Consider the following 19,672-nt stretch of genomic DNA (forward strand, 5'->3'; position numbering starts at 1 on the left):
TAAGATACGAATTGGGCTTGGTCTCTCTGCGAGTTAGAATTCTCTGGAGAGTCTTAACCCTTTTCTCTGCCTTGCTCTCTCCCAAACAGGACACCCTAAATGTTGATGTGGGTAAAACTCTCTTTGTAAACGGATCTTCAGACCGTAATCCATATCTTTCTAGTTTCCGTGACCTCAGTGATAGGACGCTATCAGACCTCTCCACAGATAGGGATACCCTGTTAACAAATCCCAATAAAGTCAATGAATCCCTTTTCAGTGCTGATTGGAGTCACACGCTTGAAAAATTGCATGTCTATCCTTCTGTTAATGATTTACAATTTGACCATAAGAAGAGAGGTTGCCTGTCTTTTATATTGACTCAATTCCCTAACCGTCATTATCGCTCACTTCTTCTTAAGCTTAGATGGAATCTCCTCCCCACCAGGGAAGTTCTTCATAGAAGGAAGGAGATTAGTGATTCAGATCTTCTATGTCGGTTTTGTCATACTCCTGGGGTAATTGAATCTACTCGACATCTTTTTCTAGATTGTACTGCTTTGAAAGGTCCAAGGGATCTTTATCTAGGAAGATTCAATACCCTGGGTATTTTAGGGGCAGAAAATCTCATATGGTCTCGGTGTCTTGCCATTTCTAATATTAAAGATGGTCTTGCTGTGGCTGGATTTATCAAATTTTTAGATTTGTATGCGCCTGCCCTTTGATTTAACTGTCTGATAATCTGTTTATGAAACTGTTGTAATCTTACTGCTATTTCTTTAAGACTGATGTTATGTAAAGGGAAACTGCAAAATCATTTCATATTTTAACTTGCACTGAATTCTTTTATTTAAATGATTTGTTATGTGTTTCTAATTTTTAAAAAGGGATAATTGGGTCTCTAAGTATCTTTTTAATATATTGAAATGTTTATTACTTAATGTATTTGTAAAGGTTTCTTTTTGTAAACCATATACAATAAAAAATATATATATACATATATGTGGGGGGGTTGAGAGTATAATAATTAAAATTAAGTTAAAAGTCGCCTCTCTCACATATAAATGTCTGAATAACACAGCACCATGTTATTTGACAGAAAGACTCACTAGGAAATCCTCCATGAGACCCACTAGATCTTCCAATACTAACTGCCTCCTAGTCCCAAGATTCAAGATGTCAAGAGTCGAGGGCAGTAGCTTCCCAGTCAAGGCAACCCAATTTTGGAACTCCTTACCTTCTCCACTAAGAGCAGAGCATTCCTACCAAAACTTCCACCACAACCTAATAAGATCATTCAAAGACTCTAACCAGTATGGCCACCTTTTGACTACGAGAGCTGATATTTCTTATTTCTATATAAATATTTAGTAAATAAATTAGTTAGTTCTACCTGCCCATGTTAGCTATATCACTAGGCATACTCTTATCCTTTGTATATGTCAGTATATCCAACCAAGTATTGGCCTTGCTGCCTTCAATATCTGCTTGTATATTGTGCTTCGTATTTATATTGATATGTATTGTATTACTCTGATATGTAACCAAGCTGTAAATTATCTCATGCTTTGTACATTGTGCTTCCTTTGTATAATTCATATGTTCTGTATTACTCTGATTTGCAACTAAGGTGTAAGTTATCTTATGCTATGCGCCCTGATACCCACGGGTCTGGTGCGCAATGCAAATAATAAAACAAACAATATTAATATAGGGGGGATGCAGGGGGTTAAAAAAAAGTCAGCATTTTCGGCCATCGCAATAATCACATAGATCCCATACTTAACACACAAACGTGTTTCAATACAGTAAAAAAAGATCTAGACCTATTGGTTTTGGCACACCTTGTTATGAGACTAGCAGTGGCCCTAAAACCAGCATACCACTCGTGAACCCGATACTTCCGGCATCAGACACAGACAGGAAGCTTATTGCATTTGCACACCTTTTTATGAGACTAGCAGTGGCCCTAAAACCAGCATAACGCTTGTGAAACCCATACGTCCGACATCAGACACAGACAGGAAGCTGTCACAGCTCTGTTTGCCCATGGTCATACCCAGCAGTCTTTGTAAGTGTGCCCAGATAGCAACAAACAATGCTTATGTGAGTATCAATGTAATTGCGCCTACAAAGTTTTGATGATTTGCTTTGAAGATGCCTTATAAGAATGATTTTGAAATTAATCGTAATGCAAGTTGTTTCTATTGTTTCTACCAGGACACCATAAAGCCCGTCTCTTCGTTACCCACTGCGGAATGAACAGCTTGCTGGAAGCCATTCATCACGGCATTCCTGTTTTGGGGATTCCTCTTTTTGGAGATCAGTTTGACAATATGGCTCGAGTGTCGGCCAAAAACTTTGGCATTGCAGTCCCACCAGAGCAGCTGACAGCTGAGAGGTTTGCGACAGCAATGATGCAGCTCATAGCTGATCCAAGGTATAGCCCTGGCATCAGAGATCATTTCAACCTATCTATCATATTGTTTCATGTATCAGTACTCAAGCATCATCTTAATAAATTATTGCAACACTGGAGGACCATGCCAGAGAGGTTTGCTACAGGTTGTGGTGAGGGTTTAGCATGAACCAGTGCAGACTCCATGAGTCTTCGGATTGTCAGTGGTGTGGAGCAGGTAGGCCTTCAGCATCCTTTGGAAAATTCAGAAATCTGTTTTCAGGTGCAGGTGTTGGGGGAAGAGAACTCTAGAGTGAGGATCCTCGATTAGGGTTATTTTCGCCGCCACCTTGTGTATATCTGGTGCGGTTTTAGGAGGCCTAGCTTAGACATCTACTAGGCTGAAAGGAATGAGGGTGTACCACTCTGGTTGGGCATCCAGGGGAACAGGCTTTGACAATTTTGCATGCAAGGAAAAGGGCTTTGTGGTCAAAGTGGTGTATGGTGAGGATCAAATGTATTGTGTTGACACCTATGAGGTCATAGAGAGGATCCTCGCATAGATCCCATCAAACTGCAGTGGCATTTAGATCTAGTATATCTAAACTAAATTTCTACTGAAGTCCGTAATAGGCAAGCTGCTTTAGAATTAACTCTGATCCTCAGACCTCAGGGTTTATGCACACATTACTGGGAACGGTATGCAACACTGATTAATGCGTAGGAAAATCATTGTCTGGAAATTGAAAGGTATTCGCGCATATGGTCTGAAGTACTTGCAAGGGAAGGCACAGATTTTGGAGATTTATGGTACTTGATATAGGAACTTCGGATATGGCCATTAAATTCATGTTTGCTTGGCCTTACATTTCCGAAGGCTCTGAGGAAAGGCGGAGGTGGGTAGCAGGAGCAAAAGGGACTCTGTCTATGCAAACCCTAGGATCAGGAGTTCTAGTGCCCATTCTTACTAGTTGCACAACTGTTTAAAACATTCCCAAAGCTGTACAAATTAGACTAATAATTAAAAAAGGAATACCCAAGCCCCTTCTGATTGGGGTCTGATCTGTGGGCCTTGATGGAGAGTATTAGATCACCCAATACTAAACCCAAAGGGCACAGCGGGGAAAATAAGACATGCCCGTCTTAAAGTCAATCCCTATGCACACTTGGAAGGTCCAATATTGTGGCAATAAGACCAGAGGCGGCGGGCCAATACCGCCCCAGGTAATGCCCCTGGGGCCGTAGTTTTTCTGTTTTGTTTGAAATGCGAAACAGAGAAAAAAAAAGAAAGTTGGAAAAAAATGGCCGCCGGGAAAGGGAAAACATAGTCTGTTTTCCCTTTCCATGGCGGCCATCGGGAGCGGACGCACTGGGAACAGAATTGTTTCCAGGACGTTCGCTCCAAGAAAAGAAGAAAAAAGAAGGTAAGTGGGGTTGGGAGGAGGGGAAAGAGAAAAATAAAATAAAAAAAAAGAAAAAAAGTACCGCGGCTCCGGTGGGGGACGATGGAAGCCTCCAGCCGTGTGGAGGCTCCGGGTCTCCACACGCCTGGAGGCTTCCATCGTCCTCCGCCAGAGACCAAGGGATAGAAGGTAAGTGGGGTGGGGAGTGCAGGGAAGTGGGAGGAGGGAGGAAAAAAAAAAAAGAAAAAGTCTTACCTGAGTCCCCGGCGGGGGACGAAGGCAGCCTCCAGCCATGGGGTGGCTCGGAGCAGGGATTGCCCTGTTTCGAGCCTCATCGTTGGCGGAGGGGCTGCCACGCCCCTCGCCGGTAACAAAGTACGCGGCACGCACGGCATGCAAGGGATACTGTGTGGTATGGCTCGCAAATGAGCCAATCACCACGTTGTATTCCCGGTGCGCTGTGCGTGCCGGGTACTAATAAACAATAATAAATAATGTATGCACAGGTCTCCTTTAACATGCACAAAATGTAACATCTCCATCAATGTCAAAATGCTCACACTCGACTCTTTTCACTCCAACTTCCTATAGAGTAGTCACAAAGCTGGAGATGTATTCCGATCAAATGCTACCTGGCCAGAGCTGTCAAGCTTCTCAAAAGAACAAGTTACTTACCAACTCATAACGTTCTTTCAACTGGATGTTCCTCCAACATATTCCTCATCTTTGACATGTAATGTCCAGCTTTGGCTGCTTTGGAAATTTTTCCGGCAGAGGGCACCATGCGTCGATGGCGTTGAGTCGATATCCCTCGGAGGCCTCAGTCGAGGGTGACGTCATCGGATGTTATAAGTAGCACGCACGGCGCCCATTGGCCTCAGTTCTGTTTTTCCCCTCCTGGTGTTAACAAGAAAGACCATAAACACGGGCAGGACAGTACTCAGCCTTGTTGGAACAAAAGCTGTAATAACACTGGAAATTCTACAGAGGGGTAGGTTGGGAGGGCGATGAGGAATACGTTGGAGGAACATCCAGTCGAAAGAATGTTACCAGTTGGTAAGTAACTTGTTCTTCGAATGGATTGTGTCCTCCAACGTATTCCTCATCTTTGACAGACTGTCAGGATTCCGTCCTTGGGGAAAGCGAGAGTAATCAGGATTCCGACTGGTGCTTATTCTAGACCCCGCAGGGGCACTAATATTCAGGGTACAAGACTAGTTACAACTTCTATTTCTCGCCCTCCACAAACAAGGCAAGCTACAGCGCTCGTACCTGTTTCGATTTGCTGCAAGCATCCAGACGTAAACCCGCCCCCACGCTCCCGATACAACCTACAAACAACGTGGAGGTTGCCATGGCGACTCTGGTGCCCATTACGTTCCAACGAACGACGCGTTGGGGGGCAGGTTTACGTTTCCCCAGTAACGAGTATTTAGCTTCCAGGTTTCCAGAACTCGGCTCTCCTGATTTTGTTAAATCCATGCGCTTCGTATTCTTTCTTGTTTTGCATTGATCCTGATCTCTTGCTTCCCTTGAGACCTTGTCCTTGTCCTTCTCCTTGCCCCTTGGTTCTATCCTACCTTCAAAACGAAACCAGACTTCTGCTCGACTTGCCTTTGCCTGCCGAATTGGTCATTGTCCTGCCGCATCTCAAAAACTAACCTGGACTGTTGAAATGGCTTGCCTTTGCCTGCCGAATTGGTCACTGTTCTATCTCATCTCCAAAATAAATTCGGACTGTTTAAACGACTTCCCATCTGCCAAGCTTTGCTCCATCAGACCGATTTGGACTACTAAGCCCGCCAGCTCACCAGGATCATTCCAGCCTCAGGAAAAGCCCTTTGTTCTAACCAGACACACCCCTCACGTGTATTGCTCTGAGTCCAGCACAAGAACTCTTGGACTTCCACCCCAGGCGCTCAACTGCCGTTAGGCGTCCGCGTTCCGTCGGTTCAGGTGACCCCTGGGAATAGAGACTGCCGGTCACTACCATACAGGCATCCTCGTTCCGTCGGGTCAGACTTCTTGGGCCAATATACTACGGGTGTGGTGTCTGAACGAGCATCCCTCAACTTCACTGTTGGTAAGTTTCCCCCTCCTCTCTTGTTCTTACTCTATCACTACGGGGCTTATCATTGTTGTTACATATTGATATGATATATGATATTATATGATATGGCATTTATAACGCGCCTATACACAAGTGTTTCAAGGCGCGACGCGGCAAGGGAGGGGAACAAAGGGAGGACAGACAACAATCCTAATAAGGCAGGTGTCATTCAGATTGCGCGTGGGAAGGGGGCAGGGACAGTGCGGTACATAGGAATAAATAAAACAATAAGTAAGGTAAAGGCCATCATGTGGCAGTGCATGGGTAAGTGCAGACATCAGTTGTCAAGGGCTGGTAGGGGGACTGTAGGGATACAGAAACAGTCCCCAAGTGCGGGGGTTGCCAGGTGGGCAGTGCAGGTGTGTGACGCTGGTGGGGGGAGACCTAGGTCCGAGATCAGAAGGTGTCCAGGTAGCCGGTGCAGTTCCGGTAACACCCAGGAGGTCAGCAGAGGGGAGGAGGAGAAAAAGCAGAAGCAAAGAAAACGGTTTTGAGGTGCTTCTGGAACCAGAGATGGTTCTCCTCAAGTTTAAGGGAGGCTATTCCAGAGGGAGGCCCCAGCCGAGGAAAGAGATCTACCACCAACTTGTTGCTTAGAGAAGCAACTGACTGAAGAAGTTGGAAGCAGATGAGCGGAGAGCTCAAGAAGGAAGATGTTTAGGGAGAGAGAGTTGAAGGTATTGAGGCCCCAGAAGGGCCTTGTGGACGATGCAGAGGGTTTTGAACTTAATCCTCGCAGCCACTGGGAGCCAGTGCAGAGATTTCAGTCCTGGAGAGATACGATCCATGGGCTTGAGGACAAGGACAAGTCTTGCAGTCCTGTTCTGGATAAGTTGCAGAGGGCGGAGAGTAGAAGCAGGGAGATTTAGAAAGAGGCTGTTGCAATAGTCCAGCCTAGAGAGAACCAGAGCCCTTGAGACAGTGAGCTTCTGCCGGAAGGAGAGGAAAGGAAGAATACCTCTGAGGAGGTGCAGCTGGTAATTTGACTTTTTAGAGACGTCAGAGATGTGAGGGGAGAAGGAGAGTGTGGAGTCGAAGATAACCCTGAGGTTTTTAGCCTTGCAGGTGGGAGCAGGAAGAGGGCCAAGAGAGGCCGGCCAGAGAGCAACAGGAAAGGAGGGAGCGGGTGTGCCGATGAGGAGATCTTGTTCTTCTAATTCTGTAGGGTGGGTGTGTATCCTGCACATCCATGATCTGCCAGCTGCTACTAACAGAAGAGTGTTGTTTCTCCTCTGGGAATCAACCAATTCCAGGTTAGCCCAATTCCGATAGTCTTGTTAAGTCACCGCCATGCTTAAATTCTCAGGTTGATCATCCTTGTTTTTGTTACAGTCTCCCAGTTCCACTGCTGCCTTTGTCTCACAAGTGACGTTACCTGGTTCCAGTTGGTGTCCGTCTCTCTCTGAACTAATAGATGCCTCTGCGTGTACATTCCACCAGAGGGTTACATTGGTAAGGAGATTTCGTCGCCTACACTAAGCGGGCAAGAACTCTCTTCCTCTACTTGCCATACCAGGTATTCTGATAACTCTGACAGAGACTCCCAAAGCAGTATCCATGTTTGGAGGAGGGTGAAGAATTTAGACATGCACAGTGTTAAAGGGCAGAGTAAAGCACTGCCTTACCGAAAGCGACATCCTGAGCATGGACAGTATCCAGAGAATAATGCTTAGTAAATGTGTGTATTGATGACCACGTTGCAGCATCACAGATGTTTTTAATAGGGACACGTCTTTGCAGGGCTGTCGAAGAGGTCATGCCCCTGATGGAATGTGCACGTAAACCCTCAGGAGGATCCTTGCCTGCCAGTCTGTAGCATTCAGAAATAATGAGGAGGATCCACCCAGACAATGTCTGTTTGGAAACAGCCTGGCCTAATTTACGTCCAGTATACCCAACATAGAGTTGGTCGTCCACTCTCAACTTGGACATCCTGGAAATATAAAAACGTAATGCTCTCCTAGGATCCAACCTATGGAGCCTTTCCTCTTCCTTACTAGGATGCGGAGGAGGATAAAACGCAGGCTGCACAATTTCTGACTTAAGTGAAAGTCCGAAACTACCTTAGGTAGGAAGGTGGGACTCACTCTCAACACAACCCTGTCCTTGTGGAATATAGTAAAGGGTGGCTTGGAAGAAAGTGCCTTCCAACTCGCTCACTCTACATGCAGATATAAGAGGAACCAATAGTATTGTCTTAAAGGTAAACCACCTCAACGGACATATGTACAAGGGTTCAAATGGTGCGCACATTAGGAATTTCAACACCAGGTTGAGGTCCCATACCGGAACCTGAAAAGCAGAAGGTGAGAACACATTAGTGAGCCCATTTAGAAATTGAGTGACCAGTGAGATTTTGAAATAGGAGCATTCCTTAGATGAGGGCTTGAAGATGGAAAGCGCTGTCAAGTAATCCTTAATGGTTCCATCCTAAAGACCTTTGTGTGCTAATGAAAGCGGAAAGGATAGAACATCCGGAGTCATACATTGAAAAGTATCAACATTCTTTTCCCTGCACCAGCTGCAAAACGTATTCCAACAGCAACGGTACAGAGACTTTGTTGCTGGCCTTCTGGCCGAAAGCAACACCTCCATCACGTCATCTGGGACGTCACAAGCCTTGTATCTCAACCTTTCAGAAACCAAGCGTGAAGGTTGAGATTGTTGACCTCTAGATGGAGAACCAGACTCTCCTCTTGAGAGAGAAGAGCCTATCTTTGTGGAAGATGTATCAGAGGACAAATGGACATGTCCAGAAGGTCCGGGTACCATGTTCTCCTGGCCCAATCAGGGGCAATGAGGATCATGTGGCTCCCGAACCATCTCAACCTATTGATTACTTGAGGAATGACCGGGACTGAAGGAAACGCGTACAGCAGCGGGAATTCCCAATCCACCAGGAACGCGTCTCCTAGAGCTCCTCTCGGAGGAAATTCCCTTGAGCAGTACCGCTTCCACTTTCAGTTGACCCCTGTCGCGAACAGATCCTCTTGAGGGGTTCCCCAAAGGGTGAATATCTCTTGAAGGACTTCCTGAGCCAACTCCCACTCATGGGAGACCGTGCTCTGCCTGCTCAGAGTGTCATCCGCCGTGTTCTCCTCCCCAGCCAGGTGAACTGCCGACATGGAGATTCCTTCTTGAATAGCCCAATACCAGAGCTGCATTGCTTCTCTGCTCAGTGGTGGTGACCCTACGCCTCCTCTCATGTTGAGGTAGTGCATGGCCACTGTATTGTCCGTCATGATCAGGACCTGCCTTCCCCGCACAGATGGCTGAAAAGCCTTCAGCGCTAGTCTGATGGCTCTCAGCTCCAAAAGATTGATGTGTAGTTTGGACTCCAATGGAGACAAACGACCGCTGACAGTCACATCGTTGGCGTGAGCTCTCCACCCCGTGAGTGAGGCGTCTGTCACTACAGTAATCTCCAGCCTTGGTTGCCAAAAACGTTCCCCCTTCCGAATATTATCCTCGCAGGCCCACCACAGAAGATCCTGTGAGACTCTGGTCGGAATCTGAAGTTGGTCCAACATCCGTCCTGAGAACTGGGATCATTGCGTTCTGAGAGCCCACAGAAGGGACCTCATCCGCAAGCGGGCCTCTGGCACCAGAAAAATGCAGGATGCCATGAGGCCTAGCAACCTCAACAATTCGAAAGCCGGGAGATTGTGGGCATTCTGGAATTTCGCTACCATCTGGAGAATGTCTTGAGCTCTCACCTTGGGTGGTGAGCACTTTCCCAAGGACATGTCTAAGACAGCCCCTATGTACTTGAGCTGTTGGGAAGGTGTCATCTGGGACTTCTTGAATTTGAGTGAGAAGCCCAGTCTGTGAAGGGAGTGGCAGGTAACATTGCGATGATCCACGGCTTGTTCGGGAGAACACGCCTTGATCAGCCAATCGTCCAGGTAGGGGTAAACGTGAATCCTCCCTCTCCTGAGATGCTGTCACAATCACAATCAAGGGAGGGAAGAGAGATCGACACTTTCCCCTGAACCACGGAAGCCGAATGAACTCGACCTTCCCACCGTGGTTGGCACAGGTGCCTGATTTAGACAACAGGTCGCCACGTGGCAACCAATGGGGGGAAGAGGGGTTAGGGAGAGGTTGTGGATAGGAAGGGGAAATTAGGAACACCGGAAAGAGGGTAGGGAACTCCTAATGTGGATGGGTCAGGGGAAGCACCAGGAAAAAACCCTACTCTGTCTAACATACAACAAGCCGTCTTATGACCAGCACTAAAAGCATGTACTTAATTCCAGAATAGCACACATTAGTATGTGTACTGTACTATGTCCTGACTTACACAACACATAAGCAAGCAATATGAAAACACATTACCATATGAATTTCCCTTAGTTTCATTCACTAGAGACATGTCATTGTCCATATGCAGTACTTCCTGCCGTACCACAACACAAGCTTTGCAATATGAGTGTAACACATGCGTAACAAGTAAACTTAGTTTTGTTTTCCCCCACGATTGAATACCAGGAAATGAGGGCGCTACTTATCTCAGGTCTGGGGATCCCCTCGGGACCTCCCAGACAAACATGGCATGGCTGCAAATCACTTTCAAGCAGTTTGATAATTTGATTGCCCCCACAAGTACTTTTCTTGAGTCTGGGAAGCCCCGAGGGATTTTCCAGACAAAGAGCTGCAAGCGTCGACTGTGGCCGGTGACTCAATGCCCCTCCTGCTCCTGCAGCTCCGCATCCGCATTAGAGCAGGCGTTTCTCCATTGCCTCGCGTCTTCGATGCACGCGAGCGAATTCCAGTCTCCTCCAGCCGAAAGCAGCCGTCTGCCTTCTGCTGCACCGTTAAACAATAAGCCACACCTGCCTACCTGCCTATGACCGTTGCCTGCCTTTAAGCTGTGCTTGATTCATTACAGCTGGTAATGCGCGCACGATCTGAGCTACCCAAAACCACAAAGGATGCTGGGAATAGTAGTTTCCACGTCCAACCCAGCCCATAATGTTTCAATAGGCGTATTTACACACTCCACGCCTTTGCCAACCCTGATTCCTGACAGATGCGCTGCCACTACCACAATCAGTTTGGTGAACACCCTCAGGGCGGAGGTCATCCCGAATGAGATGCCTCAAAGCTGATAGTGCGAGCCGCCAACGGCGAACATCAGGTATTTCCTGCGCTTGAGATGGATCAGCACATGAAAATAAGCATCCTGAAGGTCCAATGACACCAACCAATCCTGCAATTGGAGGGCCTGAAGGATCTGAGAAAGAGTGACATTCTTGAATTTGTCCTTCCTGAGGAACTTGTTCAAGTATCTCAAGTCCAAGATGGATCTCAGTCCTCTGTCTTTTTTAGGCATCAAAAAATATAGGGAATACAAACTCTTGTTCCTCTCCGTTACAGGCACTGGTTCTATAGCACTTATCTCCAGCAGGGTCAAGATTTCCTGCACAAGGAGTGGATCTGGAATCCTCAAAGAGTGTTACCCTGGTGGATTGGTCTGAGGCTTTTTTATAAAAGGAAGTCAGTAACCATGGGCTATTGTTTCCAGAGTGCAAGCATCTGAAGTAATGGCTCACCATTCGTCGAGATGCTGAGAGTCTGCCCCACTGGTGAATCGTGATGCAAGCCTTCAGAGTGGTTTTGAAGTGGCTGCTGCAGACACCGATGGCAAGGAGGCTGCAACTTGAACTGGTTTGGCACCTCTACCTCGTCCACCACAAGGACATTTTTGTTGGCCCCTTTGACCGGCCATTCCTCTCGCACTTCCAACTGAGTAGAAATGAAAAGATCGACCCCTCCAATGTTGTCCGCTAGGGTGAAAAAGCTGAGGTTGCCTATCAGCAGCACCTAAAGACTTGGTTGCCGCCTTCGAGGTCTGCAACTTCTCAAGGCTCTCATCAGCCTTGTTGTCAAAAAGATGAGACCCGTCAAATGGCATGTTGAGAAGAAGAGCCTGCGCATCCGGCGCAAAAAAACGACTTCCGCAGCCACGCAAACCTATCTGCAGTATCCAACCCAGGCTGAAGGGATTCGCACATGGCTTCCTCGCCATCCTTAACAATAGCCAGGAAGACATCCCGTTCCTCCCCTTCGAGAATATGCTCTGCCGCCATAGAAATGCACTCCCATAGAATGTGCGGAAATGTTGCCAAGGCACAGGTGGAGTTGGCCGACTTCAGCGCCATACTCTGTGCCGAAAATGCCTTACACACCCATCCATCCATGTGCTTTTCATCCCTATCAGGAGGGATGGTAGGGTACGCTGCCTTGTTTGAGGTAGCCGTAGCTGCCTGGACCACCAGACTCTAGGGTGTGGGGTGTTGGGACTGGTAGCCAGGGTCGCTACTGGAAGGGTGGTATTTTCGTGTGACAGATTTGTCCACTGCCGGATTAGTCTCCGGGGTATCCCAATTCCTGGCCACCCTTTTTTGAAGAGCCACATGAAAGGGTAACACAGGATCCGTGGGCGGACCCTGGTCCAAAATATCGGTGAGATCATCCTGATCAAAATGTACTGGAGGTCTAGACCAGCCCAAATATTCCACAACTCAAGACATAAGTTGCTGATAGGAGGAGTTGGTATGCTCCCCTGGCACTGGCTTGCCAAACTCCAGCTCAGGAGAGGTGTCAATGCCACTAGCATTATGCACAGTGTCACAAGTGTCACAAAGATCTTGCATCCTGCTCTCCTCCGAAATGATGCAGTCAGGCACATTAGGGGTCCCATATTGGAGACCAAACGGGGCATCTTCCTCCTCCGAATGGTCCTCCTCCTCCTCCTCCTCGTCCTCAAAAATGGAAGTGAGGGACTTTAAAAAATCCTTCTTCAGTAGAGGATTAAATATTTTTTCATCTGTACACCACAGAGGCTTCAAAACAGTCGAAGGTGTCGAGCTTGATTTAGCCAGATCCTTTTTCAGAGGTTCCACAGGCCCCGGGGACTGAACTGACAAAATCGACCTTGGCATCGATGGCATCAGCATCGACATTGACAATGGCATCATAGGCGTAGAAGGCCTGACAGGAGTTGAGGACCCATTGGGTTCCGTCAGCAGATTTGGCACAGAGGGCTTTGAAGGCGTCGACGACCTGGACCGGTCACCACACCTCGAGGGATCTTGGGCACCTTGTCCGATCGAGGCTTCGAGGGCTCTCAATGGGGATCACACCGTTTACTCGGGCTCGAGGGCGCGTGAGTTTCTGGTCGAGATCGCTCCTTGCCGACTTCCACAGAAGGCATGGACGGAGCTCTGCCCTGTTTCTCAAAGATCTGAAGCATCTCCACACGGAAAGCTTTCCACTCCTCCGGTGTTGTCTTTTTGGATGGGCAAGTCACCCTCTCACTGGTGGCGCCTGACGAAGACGAGGAATGCGACCGGCGGTGCCTTTTCCTCGAGTGCTTCGACGAAGAGTAGTGGGATCCTCTACGAGACCTTGAACGCTTGGCCTTCTTCCGCCAGGGAGAGTAGCCTCTCGACTAGTCTGTCGAAGGCCCAGCAGGTCAGGATTTATGGGGCTTGGACATTTTGCCTACCTGAAGCTTCCTCTTTAATTTCCGTAAGGCCTTTCCGGTCATGGATTGACACTTAGAGCACGTATCCGTCTCGTGGCACGACAGACAGACTCGATGCGGGTCGGTGATGGACATTTTGGAATCTTAGTCCCTGCATTTCTTGAACCCGGATCGAGGGGTCGTCAGAGGGGAAGACGAAGACATTGCAACAGCAAATACTTGAAAAGTAGTTTCACGAAGCAAACATGTTTGCGGAAAAACAGAACTGAGGCCAATGAGCGCTGTGCGTGCTAACTATAACATCCGATGACGTCACCCTTGACGAGGCCTGGACATTGCATGTCAAAGATGAGGATTACGTTGGAGGACACAATCCATTCGAAATGGGTGATTAACTTTTCAGTGGCAGGCTATTCATTGACATTCATTACGAGTCAGCCGGTCCGGAAAGAACGGTGGTGGTAAATCCGCCACCACTGTTTTTTCCGGACCGGCTGATCTCGAATTCTACAGGTGGGAGGTGTCACTCCCGCCAGGTCTGACCTGACGGGTTTAACACCACCTGCCTGCAGGCGGACGTGGAAACACCAGCACCATTACCGCATGGTGGCAGTGTTTCCACTTCCCCATTCCGGACTCCATGGCAATGGGGACTTACTGAATTCCGCCTCTGGAATTACCAGGTCACCGGGGTTGTAATGCCCCGGTGATTCCGGGAATCATGGCAGTGGAATGGTAATACGAGTCCGGCGGTAACCTGCCGGAAATTCCGGCACGGTTACCGCCGGACTCGTGATGAGGCCCATTATAATTATTTGTTTTTTATATAGCACTTTTATGTAAAGCGCTTTACAGAAGACATATTTATATACATTACTATTATTACACAATCGTACTAATTTATTGACCTCGGAAGGATGAGAGGCTGAGTTGGCCTTGCCGGGATTCGAACCTGCGACCTGCAGATCAAACACAGATCATGGCAATGATCAATTAACCCATTGAGCCATCTCAGCAGCTATGTGAGGATTGTAAAGGACTAGTGTCTGCATGATGTACAGAAATAACCAGTTAATTATCAGATCAATAGTTACCATAAGTATCACTCAAAGGCAAATGCGTGGATGAACTGTGACACTCCTTTTTGTAATGCCAGTTGGACAGGGTTTTGGTAATTCATAACAAAGGAATGATAGAAGTATGGCCAATATGTGTCCAGTGTGTAATAATTCATAGAAGCCACTGAAACCCAGCTGACCTGCATAATGCAGGATGGAGAAAACAATCCTTCCATAGGTGAAGCATGGGGCTGAATTTTAACATCAAACACATCTTCTGATGAAGCCCCAGAAATTAAATTCTGGAATGTTGCATGTGAATACTAACCAAGGTTGACACCATTTTGTACAATAAACCAACAAGACAAGAAAGTAATACCGATAGATGACCTGTCTCACGTGTGGAAGATAGCAAATCAATGGTACAGATGGGAAGAACATCACTTCTGCCTGCCAAATATTGTCTACTGAAATTATGAGTGAAATTTGAAGAGGGATGGGGAAATTCACCCCTTCCTCCCCACTCCTATAAGGTACATGGCACGGAAGAAGGCCAGGAGATACCGTTAACGCCCATACTATTCCAGACCAATTCCTAGTGCTTCAAGGATCGATAAGTATGTAGTATGGTACCCTCTCAACCAGTCCTACAGGCCAGGTGCGGTACAAGTCTACGCCAAAGTGGATGAGGATCACCAGGCTGCAACCAGAGACCTCAATGACAGTATCGATTAAAGCGCCAAGAAGCCACGTTACGGACATTGTTAGGGACACCATGATTTTGAAGCGTTCGACATGAAGCCCACGTGTCATCCGCACATTGGGACACAAACACACACCCGAATACATGAAGAACATGAGCATACAGTTCTATAGATAGAGGACAGATACATATACATACTGTCATTGCTTTTATTATTTTATCATTAGCTGAACGCAGCAACGCAGAAACCACACAATGCAAGATATCCTGAGTAAAGCTTGCAGATACTTATATGCAAACAACCTTAGGGAACTGCAGGAGTACCTATGGCACCTGACAGAGCCATAGGTGACTGTAGATCATAGAATAGCATGGACACTGCAGGAACCACATAATGGTTTAGGAAAATTACAGCAGGCCACAAGCCTCTCAGCAAGAGCTGAGTTGAATTCAAGCTGGACAAGAGCAAACGTGTGAGACAGGGCCCGCTGCCAAGGCCACCAGATACAAATGACATTCCATTCCCTGAACGACAGTAACACCAGTTGCAATAAATCCGAATTCTTCTTCATAATTCAGAGCTGCAGAGGTCCAAATCATGGTCTCCGAACAAGTGACCCAGCCGACTTGGACAATGGACAGAAACCAGCGCTGGGAAAGGGAGCTGATCTCACGCCGCCAGACAGAAGCTTGCAACAAAGATGTTACAATGTGAAACAAGTGTTGCACGAGAGGAACGGGCACTCTCATAATCTAAGGTGGTACACACAAGTTACAATGCAGACACATAGTCGTTCTTATTACCTTGAGAAGGTACACCAAGAGCTGAGAACCTTTGCAGATCCCAGGCCTGGGAAGGTCAGCTCTAGCCAATCACAGTTCAGGCTCCTAGTGGTGGGTAGCAACGGGCAAGAACCAATGGTAAGACCCTCACATTGCAACATTGTTAGAAATAGCAATTTGGGGATGGACCAAGCCAGCGACCTGACATGTGAGAGCCAGTAAAATAACATGTTTATGGGATTATATAGGTTTTTAGGCTCCTGACGGCCAATCCCAGATGGCGATAGATTTTCTGCAGAGAGGACCAGGTTGTGACCTCACTATGATGCAACTTTAGGACAAAACTGGCCTGCGAGCCAAGAGACGTTGAGTGGTTCAGAGATTTCCTCCTTCCTTGTACTGATCCCTGTTGGTTTTTATGTAATATACCGTAGTTTGAACTTGCTATCTGATTGGTTCTACGTTCCTTTTTGAGGGAATGTGTTGGGCCTTCAAAGAGAACTCCTAGTAGCCCTCTAGTGTACCTAATTCGCCACCAAACCCGAGAGGCTGCGGGACCCTTGCATATTTCGACAGAGACTGGAAAACGCGTGCCCATTTAAAGGTCGTCAGGAGCCCCTTGGAAATCAACTTGCCCGAGATCAGTGAGTTGTCCAGGCAGATCAGGACGGAGAGGTGAGTGCCTTGACGGGGAGCTGGCAGCCGAGCAGTGCCAGCACAGCATGAACATAAGTATTGATCCAGTACGACAGCAACTGTGGGCGTGAGGGAGGGTGTTGAGTATTGTGGAGTATTGTTTAGTATTGTTGAGTATTGTTTAGTAGTGTTATAGTATTGTTTGGTGTTGTTGCTGTAATGAATAGGGACAGGAGCAAAGCTAAAAGTACCTTTTCTATGTTTAGGGCACATTCGGTCATTGAGGATAAAGTTTCTGGTGAATAACCTAGACTATTGACTTAAAGGCTTTGATGACTATGTAAGTAAGGTATTCCTGTGAGTTGGGCGTTTTAGCTAGGGTCATAGATGATAGTATCCGCGTGAGGGTTAGCAGAGGAGCTAGCCTCGATTGCGGAAGGTGAGCCGGCTGGTTAAGTCTCCTGGAGAGAGGCATTTCACATGTTAGGCAACGCAACGGGTGCAGTTCAATCACAAGAGAACATGGGCGTACTCTGCCTGGAGAGCAGGAAGACAGCTGTTGCGGTTTTGTGTGGTTTTGGGAGTAACGGGTTATTAAAGTGTGCGTGCGATCCTTGATTTACATATATTGTTTTGATAGCTTGGTGACGTCACCCTTAGGTTTGCATATATAGGACATGGAGAATTTGAGACGGTAAGGAGCTAGTGTTGAGAATTTGGGATTGCCAGATGAGGTGAACCAGTGACTGTGCACAGATTGCGCATGCGCAGGATTGTGGTTGTTGCCTGAGGAGGCAGCGATTGTGAAGGAGGGGTGGTGCGTGGAGAATGCCTAAGAAGTTATAGAGCCAGACAGGCTCATAGAAACTGCAAAGTATTATTATTGCAATGTGACTTTTTATCCCTGAACAGCAGATAATATCGAAACCCTCGACTTGAGGTCTGGTAAAAGATATTGAAATGAATCAAGGTAACAGTGGGGGGACTACTCCCCTTCAGCAAATGTGTAAGACACTTCCGTCTTATAAGGAGAAAATATCCAAATACAGAATATAGGTTCAAAAGTAACAAAGCCATTGCCACCTTGTGGAGGTTTCTCCAAAGAAGTGCAGCAATCTATTTTGACACACATACAGGGTGCCTACAAGGGGAAGAAATTGACCAAACCCATGGCTATATTTGAGTAGTGGCGCATGTTTCAGGAGGGAGTGGGGGATGCCGCAAGGCGTCAGTAGACGCTGAGCCAGCAGTAGGTGAAGGGCCAAGGGACCCATCCCTCCCCACCTCCCCCTCCAAGTGTAGTATCTGATGACACAGATGATGACGGAACAGAGAATGTATCCAATGAGGGAACTGAGGGCAGTAGAGGGGTATTCAAATCCCACATATAAGCCAGAGCAAGAAAAAGGCAAGTTAGCAGTGAAAGATGCAATTGGCAAGATTGGCGAGAGAACGTGCACACAGGGAGGAGGATGAGTGAGCAATAAGGGCAGTGAAGACACAGGCAGAATTGGATAGGGACAGGAATAAATGGGAGGATGACAGACAAACAGAACCAGACAGCACAAACTCACAAGGCAGGACTGCGACATAGGGGAGTGGAGCAGTCCTATGCAGGAGGCAGAAAATATGACTTAGTAGACATCAACATTAGCATGAACCCCAACACAGACTTGACATCAAGGAAACTAAGTTTTACCGATGATTTTCGTAGCAACATGGACACGGGATCTGAGAATGATGACACATACAACGGGGATGGGATGGGGGAGCAGTACCGATCACAGTCCACGGGTCTGGGGACAGACAAATGGGTGCCATGGGAGTGTAGGACACATGCCAAGGGAGAAGAGGAAGGTGGCTCAGATGAGCAGACATGACAGCCAGATGATCTTTTCACCGCACACAGCACGTATATTAACAGACTGAGGGATCTCCCTGGATGTAGGAGCGGGGGAGACAGCGATAGCTTGCACAAGAGGATGGTTGTCTAGAGCTTATGACAATAACAGGAGAGTACCCACGTTGGTACCAGTAGATATATGCACAGACATTGAGGACAAGAGAGGGCTTCCACAAATAAGACTGTACCGAAGGACACCCGAGGAGGTGACGGCATGAACACAGATGCCCTTATTGGAGAGAGGAGGAATGAGACCTCAGTATGTGCCATGGAAGCACACAGACAAGGAGAATGTGAAGTGTGGGTTACCATCATTGAGCGCCGGAGCGGGGAAATGGATTTATGAGATGGAGAAGATGACAGCTGGTCACAGACTAGCAGTGGATGACAATAAAGGGAATAATAGTATTGATATTAGGGGATGCAGCTGATGAAATGTGGAAGAGGGCGGAGTTACCAGGGGTGACGACACAGAACACAGCGCACAATGGTGCACCTTTGCAAACTGCAGGGCAGCAGTATGGCAAGCCCTATGAACACAATACCCAGACACGTCAGACATTGGGGCAATTACATCATGTAAAATGAGGGAAGATTAAGATCCTGTGCTGTATATTCATGAGATTCAAGAGCTTTGGCGCCTCGAAACTCGAGAGCATTGGGACAAAACCATAGCAATATTTTATCATATTTTAGTGCAGGGACTACTAGAGCCAGTACAGAAGAGTTTGAAGAAACTGGTGGGGATGGAAGCGAAGGGATGGCCAGAAATCCAGCCCACAATAGTGAATCATTGTAGATTGTGGCAGGAGAAGGTTAAGCAAAAAGCGTAAGATAGAAAGTCAGATGAGGCCAAACTAGTTCAGCGGAAGTTATGAAAATATGCAATGGAAGGATGGTTATAACCAGCCCAACCCCACAGACCCATCAGCAGTATCAACAACCACAACAGTTTGCACCGCCCGTGGAAGGAGGGTACATGGGGTGGGGCAGTCCACAGCAGGGGTTCCGAGGAAGGAGAGGTTTACAAAGGGGGTGTGGCTTCAGGCCACAGATGCATCACAACCAAGGGGAGTTTCTAGGGGGGTTTCAGGAATACAGAGAGCAGATGCAGCAGAACACAGGAGACTTTTCAGGGGGTTTTCCAGGACAAGGGAGAGAGCCACCACAATGCTGGACTTACGGCCAGCTAGGACACATTTCCCGG

General features: G+C 47.3%; 1 protein-coding gene across 1 annotated transcript in view; it reads left to right on the forward strand.

The window, feature by feature from the left end:
- Positions 1-19,672, forward strand: part of UGT3A2 (UDP glycosyltransferase family 3 member A2) — a 413,230-nt gene that overhangs the window by 350,508 nt on the left and 43,050 nt on the right. The window contains exon 6 of the mRNA XM_069627127.1: positions 2,200-2,419. Within this exon, the coding sequence (XP_069483228.1) occupies positions 2,200-2,419 (220 nt within the window). The remainder of the gene's footprint in view (positions 1-2,199; positions 2,420-19,672) is intronic.

Source organism: Ambystoma mexicanum, chromosome 6p (assembly GCF_040938575.1).
Source record: "Ambystoma mexicanum isolate Mex_15411 chromosome 6p, UKY_AmexF1_1, whole genome shotgun sequence".
In the NCBI taxonomy this organism is placed as follows: Eukaryota; Metazoa; Chordata; class Amphibia; order Caudata; family Ambystomatidae; genus Ambystoma; species Ambystoma mexicanum.